Here is a 21,326-nt window from a genome sequence, read left to right as displayed (position 1 = left end):
CTTCTCGTCTGTTTTGTTTTTAATTCAGCCGAAACATTACATAAGGAATCCCCCGAATTTGAAGACAGTTGACGGATAAATTTGCTATTTATTTTAATTTAAATTAAGTGTACTCCCTAGATAAGATCAACCTTGTATGTAACTATGTTTCGACAAAGGATACACCAATATAATATATACATTAGCAGACTCTAAATGTCTGATAGCATTGCAGAATATATACATCAAGGACTTACAATTATTACTCCCTAACAAATCATCAATGTTACTCTCTATCATTAATTGACAGATGTACTTTCTACTCAGATGTTCCCGCATCAAGTATTAAAGAATAATCATAACAGCTTTGGAAAATAACCCACATACTCACATTCGTATTGGGTCACATTTTGTACAAATTTAGTGATGTGTGTCGCATTAAAGATATTTTAATGAAGTCACACGACTAAATATAATACCTATATAACTAGAAACATGCAAATTTGTACAAATCAAAGCGCCACACTCGTTTGTGATTGAGTAATAATTGTTAAAGTTATAGCCAGTAAATTGCAAGATTAATTAAGTATTATTGGCAAATTTGATAAGAAGTAAATCTGAAGGTGTTGGAGAAAATAAATAAGGCTTTGTTCTCTTATTGGGATATATATACATTTTACATACACATTTGCATAAAAGATTATATATACGAATTTGCATCATCGTATTGTTTGATTCTCCTACGTAGAATATGCCTCTCAAACATTATTTTTGGTATCTTATCTATCTATTTATTAGGCATTATTTTCAGCCAGAAGGAGTTTTATTTTAAAACTCATATATTAAAATAATTCTGATATACTAATTGAAGGCATTAATATGTACGTAATATGAAGCGGTGATTAGTCTAAATTTTTCATGTAAGGTGGTTGGGTTGATCTATTACAGTGGTTCTCAAATGTGGGTATGTGTACTTGGAGGGACCCCAGGGGGTACGTGAGATTTTGAAAGAATATTTTACAAGTGGTACATAGTTCAGGGGCGTTTGGAAGGTGTGGGCTGGAGGGGCTGTAGCCCCACCTCCACAATTAAGGAATTTTTGTGTTTTAATAGAAAGTTTAACATTTGAATTATTTTTTGGGAAAAAATTAATATTTGAAATTTAATTTAATTTTCTGTGAATAGCAATGGATTAAATTTTTTGTCACCGTTGTAGATGCAGATCTTTAAAAAAAAAAAAAATAATAATAATTTTGTGTTAATAAATATGAATTTAAAAAAAAAAAAAATCAGAAAATTTAATTTGGATTTGTTTTTGCTAATAATTTTTATTATTTTTGTAATTCTTTTTTTTTAAATTACAAAAACAAAGTCCCTACCAAAATATGATTCTTTGGATGCCCTTTTCACTAAAACTAAAAGGTATTTTTGCTGGTAAGGAGGTACTTGGGTTAAATAAATATTTACAAATGGTACATCAGTAAAAAAAAGTTTGAGAATCCCTGATATAGATTACCAAAGCTGTAGTTGGCTTTTTTTTTTTAATTTACAGTTGATGGAATTTTGACCCTTTTCACAGATTTCCTTTAGTCATAAAAGATAACGTAATTTTGAGGGACAAGATACTTGTTTAGAGAGATCCCTGTAAACTATTAATAGTTCATCTGGCACCTAAATATCTTTCAATGTATTCAATAAGAAGAATTAATTAATCTCTTGTAGGTTGTCAATATATAATTCTTGAATGTTTACAATCAAAGATATTTCTTTCATTTTTACACCTTCATAAATAGTAAGGAAAATTCAGTGTATTTTTTAGCACGCCCGTATTTTTGGAATTGGCAATCTGAACAATGAATTTTCTTTTCCTCTGCTGTTGTCATTATTATTTAACTCCTGCTGAACTATTGAACTTCCTTTCCAACTACATTCAATTATATTCAAAACTTGAATGAACATTTGTGTGTGTTCATAAAAGACAAACAGTAACCTTGAGGATTTGTCGCGGAGTTAAAATTATAAGTACTTGTTGTACTCGGAGTAGAATTGAGGATCGACATAGGAGTAATTCTTGCAATGGAACTTTTTTATTTCCTTCTCCCCCTCCTCTCTCCTCACAGCGGAGTGTTGCTACTCTTTCCAAAACATTCTTCAAATTGTGAGGATTACCATTGTTTTTTTTTATTTTTTTTACACATTATCAAAGTACACATGATTTTTATAACTATCTATAAATGTATCATTGCTCCAAGAGAGAATTACTCAAACGATCTATAATTTAACCTTACAATGTTTATATAGGCCTAATAAGCATAATACCTATCAAAGTAATTGCCTGCATTTATTGTCTCACTAAATGGACACATTCTTATTAGAGACAGTGTTGCTTTAATTAACATGAATGTCATACGCGTCCTCCATATATTAAACATTCCTAAAAATAATTTATGCATTGATGACTTCAAATCATGCAAAAAAAAAAAAGAAGTAAAGTTTGTTTGAAAATGTATACAAATAAATACAATAATGATTTTTTACACGAGTGTTTTGTCAACTCAAACAATTATCTACTAAGTTAGATTCATTGACTCAAATGGTGAGTCGATTTACCAATTCGAAAAAAAAAACAAGTCCACTTTATATTTTTTGGGTTTCTTTTTATCAATAAACCTTGCTAAATATTTTTGCTTATGCGGTGCGTTCCCAAAGGGATATGTTATCCATCAAAATTCCAACTAACTACATATGTATAGGCCTAAATTTGATTTGATTAATTTCACTAAACTATCTATAAAATATGTTCTAATAAATGTAGTAGATATTGTTTGATGTTGCTTCAAATTGTCGTCCAATATGGTTTCTTCAGTTGTCATAAGATGAAATTTAGTTAAACCATCGGTTGTATTAATATTACGAAACCCATAAATGATGGAACTATCCTTTTACATAAGTAACTAAACAATTCAGCTATTAATATTTGAAGAATGACGAATTTATACAAACATTACTGTTCTCACATATGTGATAGAAAAAATATGTGAACAAATTTAACCACTCATTTTGGCTATAAAGCACCTATAATCTTAAAATTATTTTGCATAAACTAGTTAGTTACACAGCAAGTCGCTTAGTTTCATGGTTTATTTTATTAATAAAACCAAGGGCTAAGGAAATAACTAAATTCTAACAATAATAAAAAATATTAAATGTTAATTGGTTTAAAACTACTTACACTTTGAAGCATTACACCTCAAAAACATATTATATGAAATTTCATTGGATAACTTTATATTTGAGAAAAGATTAAACCTCTCATATCTCCCAAGTAGTATTGTGTCGATCCTTATTTAGTACCGAGGACCAGGGTCCATTCTAGTCCTATTTGTTGGTGCTATTAAGTAGTTTTATGTCAGTCCTTATGAAAGACCGGAGTCCCGTCCAGTTCAGTCCTTCATATCAGTGCTAATCATTGCATTCAGTCTTTGATGACGTCTATCAGTTTTATTTTTACTTTTTTTTATCTGTTCTAGTCCTGAGATTCCAAATGACAGACAGTATTAGGGGCCGGTCCCAAGGACTGATATGACCGGTCCTAAGATTGAAATGCAGTGTACCAAAAATATATGGACTGACACAATACAACGCAAGTGTTATTTGGTTTCAACTCCATAAAACAATATTAATAATTTTAAAAAGACCTTTTTCAACAAAAAAAAGTGTTGTTTCTTTTTTTTTGTTTTTTTAATTAAGCCGGGACTTTTAGGCGTATATGTAATAATTGAAAAGTCCATTAATTGTCGAGAGACTAAAGCCAAATTTACTTTAACTTTTTTCATGGATTTAGGAACTAAAACTTTCTTATCTAATTGTTAAGCATATTTAACAGGCAGTCTCAGTATTTTTTCTTAAAGTTGAAATATGTTATTTAAAGCAGCATTCAAAAATATTTCTGTGAGAAAAATTTACAATTTTTTTTTAATGAACTCTATCAAAAACATGCACAATTACAATTGTTCTACCAAAAGTAAAGTTTTGTGGATATAACTTATGTAAAGAAGACACAGAAGTTAGTCATAATAAACTGAATGTATTAAATAAATTTCCTAATCCAAACAATTGGAAGGATCTTTGGAGTGTATTAAGATAGGTCAATAAAATGTGTCTGTTTTCATCGTGGATAAACTAAGCGGGGGGACTTATAAAAGAATTGTTATCATCAGGAACTTATATGTACTAAGTAACCATACAATATCCATTGAAAAATTTAAATAAATTTTGATTTCACCAACTGTGTTAGCACCATTTTATCTGTAAATTAGAAACATGTGTTGAGACAGATACATCCCAAATTAATGGGTTAGGATATTTTTTGCGTCAAAAGCATAAAGAGGAATGAAAATTAATATAGTGAGGATCTCAGTTTTTTGTCCATTGCAGAGACTAGATATGCCATGATCGAAGTGGAGTGCTTGGGAATTTAATGAGCGATTACGCAGTGTCATAGATTCTGTTATAACTGATCATCAGCTTCTTATTCCTATTTTAAATAGTTACACAATAGATATTGTTAAAATATAAGATTGATCTAGTATAAAATTAAATTGTCCATGTATCCATTTAGGGCAGAATGTAAGCAAGAAAAGATAGTGAGATCCCATACGCATTATCAAGGGCACCTATGTCATCTCCAAAAGTGTATGACATTCTTGGAGAAAAAATTGATTACCATAGAGATTAAGTTATACAGATTGCAATTATTTGAATGAGTCAATCGGAAGGTGTAGATAAAATATTCGATCCATTTGTAGAGGATATTCGTGAAGAGTCTTTAAGAGATCACGAGTATATCGACGTAATAAATGAAATTAAAAACAATGTACATTAAAATTTTACCTGGGTTCAGAAATGAGGGAGAACACGTTCTAGATAGAAATCGATTCATAATTCCCAAAAATAAATAGAAAGAGATTCTGTAAAATCTTCATTATTCACATCAAGGAATAGAACGGACAAAGAGAAGTACAAGAAAAACGCATTACTGGCCGAGAATGAATATGAGAATCCAAGAAGTTGTTTATATAGTCCACAAATGTACAAAGTTAGATCAAAATTGATTTGTAACTTTTGCCATAAACCTTCAGTTACCAACAGACAGACAAACAAACAAACAAATTGTTCTTCACACACGGAAATCTGTAGTAAAAGTTTAGTTCTTTTTAAACTTAATTTTTTTGTGAGCAGCTGTGCTTTAAAAAAAAAAAATATTTTCATTTTTTTTTCCAAAAATTAGATATTTGAAATTCTTTTCACAAAAATTCCAAAAACCAAGCCCCCTCAAAATATAAACCTGCAGACGTCCCTATATATTGTACAGTGATGTTATTATTGGTAAATGTGGATCCATTAGATAATTGCTCCTAAGTCTCGCGACATAAAAGGAATCCTAATGTTAAGTAATTACGTAAAGATATTTTTTTAATGATTTCCGTATAACCATAACTGTTGATATTTCTACAGATAATTAAAATTAATTGTTTGTCTCATACCGAAATGAACAAATGGTAATTATCGAGTAAGGAAACTCCTATTTCTTACTCATTCTATGAATGAAAATAAAGGATTTGCACGTTCATATGTAGATTTATATATGTAGAATATTAGAAACTAAAAGACAAATTGCCGTTTAAATTTATAGAAGATAATTCACCAAGAAATCCCTAGTCTTACTCTGGGTTGTTCATGACCACACTCACACATAACAACTCAATACTTATATTAATTTAAATAACGTGTTTTTTACTCCCGAATGAAAAAATAATAAAAACAAATTTAAGAAAAAAAAAAAATAGTATGATGACGATATTATTGTTGTGTCAGTCTTTATCTAGGACTGAAGATCGCTATCCAGTGTGATCCGGTTTTATCTCGTCCAATCCCACTTGTCGGTCCTTAAAGAGGGTAAAATTAATGCCTTGTGATGTAAATGAGACTGTTTTCCTTTTTTCAAATCATTAAAATAAATAACTAGCTAACAATATAATATGTCCGTACATGGACTCCTGTAAGCAGGGTCGGGCACACGCAAACATGAAATCAAATAACCGTGCAACATGGGTCGATTGAAAAAAAAACAATGACACGTGTTGTTGTTTGTAAGATAATAAGTAATAACTAATAACTATTACTTAATTTGTGGAAGCCATCTTTATTGTGGTTTGTAATTCCAATCATGCCCACTAAGTGTTGTGCTCCAGGGTGTAGGCAATGAGCCACAACAGTCTGGTGTTACGATCCATCTGTGGCCAAACTAAGAGAGAAACCCCGAATTTGATACCGCCTGGCTGACATCAATTCTGAGAGAAACAGAATTGAAGAAGGCAGATTAGGCACCATCCAAGAGTAAAAAGCTGTGCTCCCTGCATTTCAACGTCTCTGATTTCATCTATGAGTCTAAAAGAAGTCAGAGCCTCAGCAAGACTCTAAAGAAGAGGTATGGCAGCTGCTCACTTTTGAAGCGTATGCTAATAACTGTCCTTCTTTTACAAGTACCCCAAACCAGATGTAGTGCCATCCCTATGGCCAAACTGTCCCAACTACCTCTCAACTCCTAAAGCGTCATTGAGGTCAACTCCAGCCGCGACCACGTCACGTAGGGATCAACAGTTCAATGACCTACAACAGCATCTGGAATTTGGACTCTTGATTGAGGAGTCAGTCCTCTCTGTGGAAGAACTTGGTGACAAATTGGGCAAGGCGACACTCCCATCAGGCTTAATCCTCATCACAAAACCAAGTGTTGCCCTTTTGAAGCTATTCCATGATGAGAAATATGGCCCCCAAGTAGTAGCCAGCATCCAGTTTGAGACAGATATGCCATTCAAAATTAACCAACCTGGGGTGTTGATTGACAAAAAGGCATTGTCACACATCACCTCAGAAGACAAGGTCAACACTCTTATTCTAGCCATCAATTTGGCTTCCTTTCTGGTAGCAAAGGAAGAATTGAATCAAACAGTGACTTGGGAAGACATTCTTAACAAGTTAGTGATGTTTGAAGACAACTACATGGGGTATCTACCAAATCAGTGTGAGACAGACCCTGGAAGCAGAGAAAAAAAATTGTATTCTGAGTCTTGTCAAATTCTCAGGTAAATAAGATATTTGTAAATAGTAAGCTTCTTCATTTAGGTATTACTTATTTACAATATTTTGCTTTTTTAAATTTTCAGGTATGACTACTTCAGAAATTAAAACTCTGCTGGATGAAGACCTGGTAAAAGCTGAGCTCATTTTGACTAACTGACAATCAGATGACATCCAGGAACTAGGATTCAAGGGAGAGAGTAATGCTCTCTACTTTGTCACTCGGTATATTTGTTTTTCTTTGAAGAAGATCAGCTGTACATCATGGCAAGAGTTAATGGTCATCAGAGATACACCTCCAGACTCAATAACCTTCGATAGTCTAATTAATCAGCATGTGGACCTGTAAGAGTTCATCGACATAATGAGCAGAGGGGGGTTGTCGACTCCATCCGACTTTCTTTACTTCTCCTGTCTTTATGCTCACTCCATGTTCTCTTACATCACAGCTAGCTACTCCTGAAGAGAAAGACAGTTTACTTGGTACACCAAATCTTAGAGCTTCATTTGTTGTTCATTCATTGACAGGATGCAGGATATTTAAACTCTGACATTATCGCCGTTGTGGTAGTAAAGTGCGAGGAAGGACACTCATGGTCAGCTTTTCTTCAGAGAATTTCATTCGCTTTGTTTAATGTCATGGGTAAAAATTTAAGTGCTAAACTGAATGATGACATTCGATTTTTAACAAAAAAGAAAATGGAACCTAAGAATTCAGAAGCTAATAGAAAAAAATCTAAATTTCAATCAAAATCTTCTGACTTGTAGACTTGGACCAACTTTCATAAAATATTCTATTAGAAATATATAGCCTCATTTTTATTATTTTGATAATTTTTAGTAGCAAAATACTTTAAAAAACTCTTTATCTTGTAGCAAAACACTTGAAGAGAGACATTCCTTTTAGAATAAACTAAGACCCAAATTGGAAATGCATGAGTGTAGTGTCATGTCTGCTTACAGGAGTCCTTGGTCCGTATTACTAGCAAAGGGTTCCCCGTCTTTCTCGGCCCAAGGAAGGAGAGGAAAATCAAACTAAAAATGGTCAAATTAATTGATCAAATTAAAAAATTATTCAGAAAATACTTCTATATAATATCACTGTTTCGTTGTTTTAGAAAAGATCCTGATCATTCTAATCATCTTGGATTCTTCACATGATGCCAATCCGTTTAAGTAAGGTAATCTACATAGTCTCATCATAGCAAACCCCCTTCCCCCTCCCTCTAAAAAAAACACTCTTGTAACTTTTGTAAGTATCATTATGAACTTTAAAAAATATATATTATCTTATAAACTTCAAAATAACATAGCAACATATATACATTAAAAAAATGGAAATTGTAAAAAGGAACACACACCTACCATTAATTTTTTTTCGTACTTGCAAAAACAAAAAGTTATGAAGAATAAAATTTTCGAAAAATAACATTCGATAATTGGTTCATTTTTGCAAATATTACAGAAATTATGTAATAAAATATTCTGGACATTGAAAATATAGTACAGTTAGAGTCTAAAATTTTATGTCCAAAATGTATCGTTTTGTTCCCTTTCTTTTTAAAGATATAAAATTGAGGTTTAGTGAAAGACTGAAGAAAAAAAAGAAAGAATCCTTGTAGTTCAATATCCATTTTTATGAGTCAAATTTATAAGCAAACAAATCTCTAGACAAATTTTATTTTATTTACTAATCCCATATTCCATTGAAAGTTCTTTTTTTTTAACCGAAAAAAATGAAAATGCAATTTTTACCGAGTTCCTTTTTTACCACATTACTTTTTTAATTTTAATAAATTTAGACAACGTAGTTAGTTGAGTTGTTTTTTTGAAACGCCCATCTCTTTTTGATAAAAACCCTTATATAGTCTCCTTAAGCTTAAGCTTAAAAAACCGGTTTTTCTGTTTTGGGTATAGCATAAGACCACTTATATACTTCTCCCCCAAAAAAAAAAAAAAATTGGCACACTGCCTCACCAGGTTCATAAGAGGCACATTGAAAATTTTCACCCTCCTTATTTGCCTTAATAAACCATGGATACTTTTATAAAAAATTCAATGTAACGACATATAAGGACCGGCCTCAAGGACCGACGATCTTAAGGACCGGTCCCAATGATAGAAAGTCCTAAGGACCGATCCTAAGTCTGGAATGGACTAGACCGAATAAATACGGACCTACCCAACACTATATTTGACTGTATGAGTACTTTAGTTTCTAGAGCGCTCACTAACAAAAACAAACAAACTACATTTTTGCATACCAGAGTTTATATTTATTTCAAATCTTAATATATACTGAAAATACAGATGAATTATGTTGATATACAAAAGAGACCAATGACAAAAAACAAACAGAAACAGGACTCTTGTTATATATGCACAAGCCTTCAATATTTCCTTAATAGGACTACATTATTATTTCTTATATCAAGAATATTTATATGATTTACATCAAGGAGCACTATATACTGTGTACCATGTATACACGTTCAACTCTATAAGCACAAGCTTCCATTATTTCATCAATACGACTATATTGTTTTTTCTTAGATCAAAATATACTTATCATATACATCAGGGAACACTATAAACAATGCACCCGGTGACTCGTATTTATTTATTATGACATTCATACAGACCGACAGACAAACCTTGCTTTATTAAATAAAATCTATATTATAGATGATATCCAGTACTAAAAAAAGAAACTTAATATTAACATCATAATTTTAGCCAAAAAGAAATCATTTACTCTGCCAGATACCACGAGGTTCCAAATCCAATACACATAAAAAGGATGTAGAAAAGGAACAGAGGATCGTCTTCCCATACATCATAATTGCATTTGCAACAGGTTTCCTTCTAAAATAGCTATACGTTTAGCCAAGTTTTTTATGCCACTTTTAATTTAATTGAAAGCTCGGCAAGGAGATTTGCTATCCCCATCCCTCTTTTTAGTAACAATAAATGGAACAAGATTATAAACTCCAACTACAGCCTTGAACGTCTGAAAATAAATGAAAAGTCACTGAAGTGTTTATCATACGTGTATGACCTTTCCTTATTTCTAACGGGAACAAAAACAAAACAAAACTGGCATACTCCATCTTTCATGCCATCAAGTTCATTCAAGATTTCAAACGAATTTCGAGCCGCTTCATCAACCTGGAGAAGATTGAGATCTTATCCAACTGTGACAACTATCTTAAGACATGTGATGATATTAGCGAATTATAATAAGTTTAGTCTTTCTCACTATTAGAAATTGAAGTTTCTAGCTGCAATGTCGATGCTGAGAGAAGAAATTAGTTATCAAATTAATCTACCATACATAAGGGTGTTAGATGTTTCAGTAATACTTCACTCACCAGATATGAAAAATGAAGGCCTGGAATATCAATATCCTCCCAAAAACATTCCATCTGCTAAGATACGTGCCTTTTTCGAAGATTATATGGGAGAACATATATAAATTAAGGGAAGATTTAGTATGGGGGCATGCTAGGGCATACGTTTCAGGGTAGAGGATTAATGCCCCAACAACTCGTTGGGATCTTAGTTCCACACACATAGAAGGTATGTAGATGGCGTAGTTAAAAAAATTCAGAAGCTCTGGTAATTTTTGGGTAATTCAAATCAAAAAAGAATTCTTATAATATATTGGTAGTCAATTTGCTGAACAGATCTGTATAGGTGCATCATAAATGTTTGGATGGGTGAAAAGATACGATCATTATTGGTGGTTGGTGGGCTGTATATAAAACTCTGCGATTGAGAATGGTCTCCGTTTACTAGGTTCAAACCAACCACTTGATTTTAATCCTCGACTGAACTGCAGGGCTTCTGCAGGCCAATATAAATCTGACGGGAGCTACGTGTTACATAACTTCTTTCAATCTCACAGAACACGGTGGATGTTCTATGGACGAGATTTCAAAAGTAATTATCTCGGCCCTCCGATCCCTACTTTCATTTCCAAACAGAATAATAAAGCAAGCATTGAGTGTTTGTATTGGTCGTCAACAGAAATACCCCTTATTTATCGCAAGGCGAATGTTCGAACGGATTGGTATTAGCAATGGGATTAAACACGCGGATCTGAATGTCATTTTGAAGAATCCATTCACTGGTACACGCCAAAAATGGTTGAGGTGCGATTGGGAACGTCCTATATTTTTACAAAGAAGTCCCGGACAGATCCTAAAAAGAAAATTTGATATGTTTGTCATGATGAATTTGAGACCTCTTTTCATCTATTCCACCAATGTATAAAAATTATCCCGTTCCTTAGAATGTTGGAAGATAAGATCTGGAGAAACTTTAATGTAAAACTGAGTCCCTCGGATTGGCTCATTATTACATTCTTACTGTATAAGGATAGGTGGAAAATTAATGCCTAATCTCCAATGTGCAAGTTATAATATACGCTGTGAACTACAAGAACCAAGAACTCCCTGCGTGGTTCCATGATTATGTCTCTTGGGGAATTGTAATTTTCATTTCCTTCTCCATCAATGCGAAACAAATACTACTAAAACTCGCCCAAGGTTCTCTCTTCATGATATGATTATTTATCAGATCTCTGGATTTGCCGGTCTTTCTTTTTATTCTAGTGTCGTTGAACTAATTTTAATATTTTTGATATTTCTTTGTGTGTTATGAACCTCTTTACATTATGATTAGTACTTCTAGATTTATAAAAATTTAAGATACTTTTTTATGACAAAAAAAATAAATATATATATATATAGTTCGTATCAGAGTTTACACAACGTTAAGACTAAGTTAAAGAGATATAATCATTTTTTAGCTTCCTAAATAATATATCTAATAATAAATAGATCGTCGATCAAAATGACCTAATATTGCGACTACTCTGTATTCAAAGTGTATGCGGGTAATTATGTGATATTGAATGGAAAATCTAGCTCTCTTGAAGGAAAGAAATTTTCTATAAACTGAGGGACTATCATTCAGAGCAAGTTCTGACATTCAAGGATCAAAAGGGAAAAAATAGAAAGAAGGCAAAATGCTTTGGATTCCCTATCTTCTTATACTCAACTTAGTAGATGTACATGGCCTTACTCCAAAGGATGCAATCTTACTGGCGGAAGAAGAACTCTCGGACTTTCCAGAGTCTGAGCAGCTTTTCTCTTCCAGGAATCCCTGTAAGAAAGTAACAACAAGGTAGGTACTCGTAACATAATCAGAGTATGAATCAGTGATTGCATCTACTCTTTTGTATCTATATAACTATAATACATTTTATCCCATATTATATTGTATCCAGCTCTTTACAAATGTCAAAGAGAAATGCTCTTTTCAAGAAGGCAATGAACAAATTGGAGCGTGTGGGAAAGAGCACTCAGGATTTCAAGGAAGAAGTGAAAAATCTCCTGGCTGAAAAATTCGGTGCTCAGGCTCCATGTTCCTCTACAGCAACCAGTAACTGCACCACTGACTCTAAATATAGAACCATTGATGGAACCTGCAATAATAAGAAACATACAAGTTGGGGGGCTACCGGTGCTCCTTTGATTCGTTTATTGGAAGCTCGCTATGGAAATGCTGCTTCTACTCCAAAAACGAAGGGTCTTTTTACACCAAGTAAGTAATAGTCCTAGTTCGTTAATATATTGGATTTAATCAGGAGTCAAAATTTGTCTCAACCCTAAATAGGTGACGCAAATTGTGCCCAGCCAGGAAATCTCCCTAATTCAAGACACGTCAGCACCACCTTTCACCCTGACAGTGATGTGCCTTCAACCCTAGCTACTCACATGGTGACACAATTTGGCCAATATTTGGATCATGATCTGTCCTTAACACCTGAGAACCATGTGTTCAATTGCTGTGGTGACAATAGCAAGGATGAATGCAGTGCTATAAGTATTCCAAGCAATGACCCTTTCTACTCCACTGTAGGAATAACGTGTCTCGAATTTACTAGATCTCAGCAATATTGTGACTCTTCACCAAGACAACAATTCAACGCTATTGCCAGCTATGTTGACGCTTCAAATGTCTACGGATCCGACTCTGCCCGCCTTGCCATACTTAGAGACTCCAATAAATATCTTCTCAAGACCACAAAAACGGCAACAGGAAAGGAACTTCTTCCAACCAATGATTTTTATGTGTATATTGCAGGAGATCCGAGAGCCGTTGTAATTCCTGAACTTACAGCAATTCACACTTTGTTTGTTCGTGAACATAACAGAATTGCCAAAGAGATTTTGGAAACATTCCCAAGCATGGACAAAGAAACCATTTTCCAAGAGGCTCGGAGGATCCTTGGTGCTGAAAATCAAAACGTCGTCTTTGATCAATATCTTGCATCTTTGTTTAGTCACAAGTATCTTGATCGCTATCGTTTGAGAATCACTTCTAGATCCACATACGATCCCACAGTCAATGCAGACATTTCCAATGCATTTGCAACTGCGGCATACCGATTTGGACACTCTATGATTCGGGGAAATAGTCGAAGAGCAGCTCTCACTCCTGGAGGTTCCAACACATCTTTTTCTCGAAAGGATGCCTATTTCAGGATGGCACACTATGAAGCTAAGGATGGATTAGGCCTTGAGGAACTCCTGTTGGGCCTTCTGGATCAACCTTCACAAGCTAATGATAACTTTGCAGTTGATGATCTCACTAATCATCTCTTCAATGGTGGTAGATCATTTGGATCAGATTTATTTGCTAGAAACATTCAAAGAGGAAGAGATCATGGACTTCCTACCTATGGATTCTGGAGACAGCACTGTGATCTTCAACCTGTTTGTGATTGGAACACAAAACCAGATAATATCAAACAAAGTAACTGGAATATTTTGAAGACACTGTACAAAAGTCCTAATGATATTGACTTGTTCACTGCTGGCCTTGCTGAGAATTCAAGTGACGGCTCTGTCTTGGGAGACACCTTTAGCTGTATCCTTGGAAAACAATTTGAAAATTTGAAATATGGAGATCGGTATTTCTTTACACATTCTAACCAAATTGGTTCTTTCACTGACTCTCAAATCCAAAATATCCGAACCCGTAACTTGGGTCAAATCATCTGTGATAACACGGATATTAAAAGAGTAAAAGCAAATGTATTCAAGCTCAACTCTGACTGGATTACATGCCCCAATGTTTCCACTCTTAATGTCAAAACCTTCATTCAAAGCACTTCTTAAATGAGAAACATTTTTTTTTTTTTAATATATATAAGCCATACTTTTTAAAATCAAACATATAAATTGCTGCGTTTTTTCTGATATCTTTTCATATTCAATGATATTTAAATTCTTTGCAACGTTGTGTATAACTATAATAAATTAATAATCAATTCTATGAATCATACATAAAAATACTTTTTTTTTCTTCTCAAGAAAGAGATAATAGATTTTTAGTTATTCCTCATACTGGAAAAAAATATATTTATTCTAGAAACTAGATATGTAATGTCATTTCAATGAGTTTATTTTGTTGTATGATGTTCCACATATTCTTTTATATTTCATAGACCATGTGAAAATGGTCTATGTCCTCGTGAGCATATATTTAATTTAAAAAAAGTTTTTTACCTAAAAAATTAATTATCTTTGATCTACAAAACAGACTCAAATTCAAATCAGATCTTATATTTTCTTTATCCCATCTCGTTTATGAGCTATAGAAATATATCCCATATTGATCATGAATCGCAGGAAAGATTTATCCCTCTATTGAGATGTGTAGCAAAAGGGTCGTATTATATTGTATGTTTTTGTTTCTAATTTATTTATTTCAATCTCCCAACAAAATGGGAAATAATTTTGTTTTTTTTAACATCATGATTTTGATTGGTACAGATATATTTAAGTATACGCAACAATGGTATTTAAATAATACATTATTAGTGTTGAAAATTGTGTGTATTTGGGGGTGTATTCAAAAAACTGGAATTCAACAGGGTAATTCTGACAATTTAAAGAATCTTTTGGAGGAGAGTCCCTACGCTGTCATGAAGTTTCATTAGATCAGCTACAATCAGCTGTGACAAGGGAGGAGGGGGAAAAGGAAACAAACAAGGATATTGGCAAGTATTACCCTGATGTCCATCCTCAATTCTACTCTGTGCCCAACAAAGATTACCAATTATAACTCGTCAAGAAATCCTAATATAAGGACAAGCGAATGTTCATTGACCTTTTGAATATAATTCAATCTATTTAAAAAATGACGTTTACTACTCATGAGGTCTGTAGATCTGAACTGTAGGATTGTGAAAGATCCAACAAAATGAAAACTTTTGGTTTTTTTAAAATTGATACGAATTATATAAAAGTAAAATATAGACTAGGTATTGTGTTCAAACTAAATTACTTAATTAAGTTATTTATGCTGATTCAAATTGGCAATATAAAAGACCTTCATCGTATGAAGAGTTATCAATATTTCTAGGAACAAAAATTTCTTCTCTATGAGTTTTCAATGGCTCTAATGTCAAACATTGGCTACAATAGGTAACAAATGCATTAAATATAATTATTTATTGAAATGTAGACCATCCAATCCCCAGTAAGAATAAATCTTTTAAGTACACATATGTTTGTAATTATAGAGAAATACTTCAGAATATCACAGTTTACAGTAAATAAGTTTTGGTATTTAAATAAATCACATTGGTAATTGAGGATTTATAGCGCCAGTTCCCTCAGTTTGATGTAAACCATCTACAGGATCAGGAGAGAGATGTCAAATGAAGTCAAATCAATGAAAACTCCATATTACTCCAGTATAATACGAAAAAAACCAAACCACAAGCTTAACAGTTTAACTCCAAGAATGTTTTACTTTTGAGCATAGTACATGAAACTGTATCTTGCTCAGAAAACAAGAAGGAAGCGTCTGAAAGTATTGAATATTACAACCAAACAAAATATGGAGTAGATGTGACGGACCAAAAGGCACGTTTATATACAACCAAATTATCTTCACGACGATGGCCATTACAAGGCTTCTACAATGCACTTGATTTGGCTGCAATTAATTCTGTCATTGTCTACAATGAAGTGATACGTGATACAAATTACAGGACGTAATTATTTGTTAAAATTGATCAGGGAATGACAAAATCATATATTTGATCAAGAAACCGAAACTCAACCTGATCTTACTTCTCTAATTGTATAAAGAGTATGTTGTCACGTAAAATGCAATAGAAATTCCAGAAATAAAACGTATAAAAAATTTAAACAATGTAGGAAACCAGTTTGTGGTCAATGTGAGGTATATAAAAAGGAGACTGTTATTTGTAAATTATGTAAGCCTTGATTGTTATTTTCAGTGGTATTATTGTAGAAATGTATATGAACATTTTGTAAGGAGTGTAATTTTGTCAATGCGTTTTTCATTAATACATATTGACAATTCCCTTGGAGCAAAATGTCCGGTCTCTATACTTATTTCCACCAAACATGTGAGAAATTTATATGAATTATAGTACTTCATTAAATTTTACAAAAAGAAATCATAGAATGAGGTAGCTTTGATTATGTATTTTTTTATTTGCCCTTGAAATGCTGCAAAGTATCATAAACATAGTTAAAATAATAGTTATTCATAGGGGGGGGTGATGTCGAAATGATATCAGATGGCCTGCTGAGATAGTATAATAGCATGGGCCTAGTTAGTTACTAGTTCGTTCAGATCTTATTGCTGCTTACCATAGTAAATACATAATTTATAGAATAGTACAAATATGCATACATTATAAAACTATGCATACATAAGGCAAAGAACACGACCACACATATGTACTACTAAAGCAGAAATTGATCTTAAGTCCTACTTAATTTGACAGTTATTATCAATATTTTGTTTTATTTTTGTACATTTAATAAATTGAAGAATACGAAGATCTTCTTCCTCTTCTTGCAATGCTTGGTATCTCTCATATGAGAGCGATGGGCATCTGTTAATAAGGTGGTTTGCACTTTGTGGTTCTTCCATGCAAATATTGCACATTGTACTTGAATTTTTACATTGCCTCAGATGGCCCAAAAATGACCCATGACCTGTGTATAGGCTTGAACAAGTAAGTTCATGTTTTGATGCAAAAGTTTGACACTCTTTTGTTTTGGTTTCTTCAACATGTGATGTGTATGTTACATTCTTTCCTCTTCCCTGTATCTGTTGCACTAAACTTCGCAAAAGAAGTCGGCCCCCCACCTTCTTTATGTAGCTTGGAGGTGCTCCAACGCAGAAAGGATTTTGACCTTCAGCACCACTCATTGCAAGATTTGTTTTCTGAAATATTTGAATGGCTTTTACACTAAACCAGATATATGTTTATTTCACATTTTCTGATATTTAATATTTCTTTAGCTCTTTCATCCTATCACTTTTTTTAAACAGATCTAGAATAGAAGCAATTGCCGATTGATAATCTGATCGAATTATTACGTTTTTTGATGGCTTGTCTTGGTTTAGAAGAGCTTCTACTGATTGATGAATGGCGATCATTTCTGTTTGGAAGACCGATGCAGCGTTATTTAATGATGCTGATGATTGATGAATTCATATGTCACCTCCAGTCAAGGAAGGCTACATACATTTAATAGTTCTCTCTTCTTTTTTTTTCCTTTTTATGGATTAGCATTGTAGTAGCCAAAAAAGGAAGAATCATTATTTTTATTTTCCTTAATGATATAATACTTTATTCTAAGCTGTGTGCATCCTCAGTTTGATTAAATTTTTCATTAATTTCACGAGGCCTTCTACACGTAAAAATACTTCTCAGAGAGAGTTTATTCTCTTCCTCTTAGCACTGAACGATTTTTTTTAGAACCTTTGATCCAACACACTTTTTAGAATCTATATATATCAATTGGATGATGTCTTAACCTTTTCTTTTGCCTCAGTTTCACTGTCAAGACATGGGATGCCCCCAATTTAGTCATACAAAATAACTTTACCACATCGAAATTAGAAAAGGAACAAAAATTGCTCACTTATCAACGGAAAAATGTCTTGCATCCACAACTTTAGAGAGGACATTAGTCCAACTAGCCAATTCAGTGTTTCAAGAACGTACAATCACTAGATTGGAACGGTATTTTAATCATGGGTTCCTTCATTTCAGTCTAACTGCCCACTTTCTACGTTTAATTAGAGAATGGTGGAGTCGCCTAATTGTTAAAGAATTAAGCACATCAAGCCTTCTCCTCTTTGAGCCATACATGCAAAGAAATTCCTGCACTGGCTCTTAATATAATCGCTGTTTACGACTTTGATTTCGTATTAACCGGGAAATGTCAATTAAAAAACAATGAAAAGAGATTTGGTTGATATGATGTGATATGATGGCAGGTGCTAACTAAATCTCTATAAGAGAGCTCCTTCAGGCAGAAAAGGCTCCACGCTTGAGAGTTTTTTTTAAAGTATATACCAAAGTCTCAAATAATGAGTAATCTGGAATCTTTGACGAAGCAAATGAGTTTAATCTGCTAGGGACTTAAATTCTGCATTAGAAAAATGTGCTGCACTGTGTTCGACAGAAGCACTACACTCAATAAAATTATTTTTTACATTGAAGGCTTCATTGCTCGATCGGTTTCAAAAAAAAAAAAAAATGTCTTGTCCTAATTGTAGATAACTGCTAGTGAAAGAGAGCTCGTTGGATGTAAGATTCAATGCTCTAAGGATAAAGAAGGGTACAATGCAAGCCCAATAATTATTATTAATAGAGGAGGACTGATTACTACTTCGAATTTTTCTCAAAAATTTCATATATATATACAACTTTTTATTGTGCATGATTAAAAACTCTGATCTCTTTGGGATTTGCAATGCTTCTTCATCGGTCGGGATATCGGCACTGCTATATGTCTGAGAATCTCTAGTCTGATGAAAGAACAAGTCTTCTCCACGATCATGAATAGGAGTTTAGCCACAAATTCGAAGAATTAATATTTGTTAATGCGACGAAAGTATTGAATGTGAATATGAAAAATTTTGTGAAGTCGAAAAGGATGAAGTTCATCTTAATTCTAGGGGAGAAAACAGCAGAAGAGCGGCAAAATGATCATTTTAGCCCCCCAATAAGTGATGTATATTTTTTAATTTCCTTCATAATTCTTAAATTGAAATATATAATTGTATAAAAACATTGCCCTCTAAATTTTATTTACACATCTTTGACGACATATGTTCATAGCACAATTGGTTCAATAGTTCATATCAAGTAATGTTCCCCTTCTCTCTTTGCTACTAATACAAGTGTAGAAAGAAAAAAATCTGACCCTTCCATGTATCAAGCCTTCCTTGCCTCCAGTGATAGCCCATCCCCCACCTGTGATACCTTTCTCATCTTTGGATCCGTCTATATATATTTAATTGTATTAGGGTGGTATACTAGTAGACAGTTGTCACTTACGTTATTCTATTTGATTTGATCAAATATTTTATCGCTAAGGAAACGAGCCCACGGCGCCTTGGAAGATCACCGACGCCATACCAGATGCCCTGGAGAAAAAAATTACGGAACTAAAGTAGTAATCATTAATTTTGATGGGATTGATTGCTATATATGAAAAACAGCTCATATTACGTTTGTAGCAATGTCTATAGCTTAAATGATCAAAGGGAAATAAGAAAAGCAAAAGAAATTTTTTAATCAAATTCTTATCCTTAACGACATTTCAGAAAATTTAGAGTTTATAAAATCACAGCACTCGAACGACGGATATACATTGATTAGTTGGATACGAATTATTTTTATTAAGCTGTGAACAATTATCATTTATTATTGAACAATAATTCAATAGTTTAAAGTATTGGCCAAGGACCAACTGATTTGAGCCTTTTCCTGTTTCTTTTTGGAGGATAGGTTGCGATATATAATAAAGGTAACGATTTATTTAAACAATAATTATGTTCTATAATAATAAAATTGCGTATTTATTGTTTCTTTATTTGTAGTCAGTAAAAAAGTAGCCTTCGTCCTGATCCAATTTTATTTGGCTCCAAACTCCTTGTAAAATGCTTATAACATTCGAGCCAAGCATCTGTTTATTTTTGGTTTGAATCTGGATCCAAAATGTCGTGTACTTGACGTCTAAAGATGAGAACCGACACGGATCCATAAAAATGAGGATCTGCCTTATATTTACACGATAGTTAAAATACTTTTTGTAGGAATAAAATTAATTTCACGTGTTATTTCAAAATTGAGTTTGGATCTGTCGTAACAACACATGTTCATTTTAAAAAAGACCATGTCGAAGCAATATAATAATATTAATGGAACAATTATGATGGATCGCTCATAACCCAACAACATTGCAAAATAAATGCTTGATCAAATCTACGCAATTATATACCACATATTTAACTACAAGTTGTGTGATTGAGCAATACAAAATAGTAATTAAAGTTAATGTGCCTCTCTTTTCTCTATGGTTTTGTCTGCTAAGTATGTTACTCTATTCTGATATTACATATAAATATGTAGTTATGTGGAGCAACTGTTATGTGTTTAAAATGAATAAATAAGTGACTTCTTCACTTCTGTATACTTCCATTGGTGTATCTAAATGTCGTTGCTATTCCCAAACTTATTCTGTCAGTAATACTCTTCTAGACAACTATTTTTGACAATGTATTTTGGGCATGTTAAAAAACGAAAATCAACATGATAACCCTGACAATTTGAAGGAGAGCAGCTTAGCTGTAAGGACATTTCATTATATCAGCTACAATCAGCTGATCCGAGGTAGGAAAGGGTTAATGGAAATTAATAAAGATATAGGGAGTAATTACTCCGATCACCCGCAAAGAGAAGATTTGATACGATGAGGATGTCATTTCTCGTCCAATTTTAAAAATTACAAAAGTAGTAGGTACTTGAGGAACATGGCTACCTTTACAATTACAGATAGATTTAATTTCATTTACACACAAAATCATTTACAACAATATAATACAAGTGTCAAAGATTCAATTTTCCACCCAGTAGGTAATCCTACATAGTATTAAAATAATTTATGTGTGTGATCTACGTCCCACTTAGAAAAACAATGATGAAATGCATTTATTTCAAAAACGGAGATAGATACCGACTTTAGTCATAAAATAAGAGTTGTTTAGAGTTTTGAGTTACGTAGGGAAAACTATGTTTAATTCTGATCAGATCAGATTCCTGGGCTCTGATGGATAAATTTGAT

The 21,326-nt window shown here is 32.9% G+C and overlaps 1 protein-coding gene across 1 annotated transcript; it reads left to right on the top strand.

The window, feature by feature from the left end:
* Positions 1 to 12,099: 12,099 nt before the first annotated feature.
* On the top strand, positions 12,100 to 14,467 carry LOC121123446 (salivary peroxidase/catechol oxidase). The gene is made up of 3 exons (XM_040718565.2): positions 12,100 to 12,312; positions 12,416 to 12,732; positions 12,805 to 14,467. The coding sequence occupies exons 1-3, from the start codon at positions 12,155 to 12,157 to the stop codon at positions 14,310 to 14,312; spliced, it is 1,983 nt and encodes a 660-aa protein (XP_040574499.1). The 5' UTR covers positions 12,100 to 12,154; the 3' UTR covers positions 14,313 to 14,467.
* The last annotated feature ends 6,859 nt before the right edge of the window (positions 14,468 to 21,326 follow it).

This window comes from Lepeophtheirus salmonis, chromosome 8 (genome assembly GCF_016086655.4).
Source record: "Lepeophtheirus salmonis chromosome 8, UVic_Lsal_1.4, whole genome shotgun sequence".
Classification (NCBI taxonomy): domain Eukaryota; kingdom Metazoa; phylum Arthropoda; class Copepoda; order Siphonostomatoida; family Caligidae; genus Lepeophtheirus; species Lepeophtheirus salmonis.
This window is presented reverse-complemented; position numbering and strand designations above follow the sequence as displayed.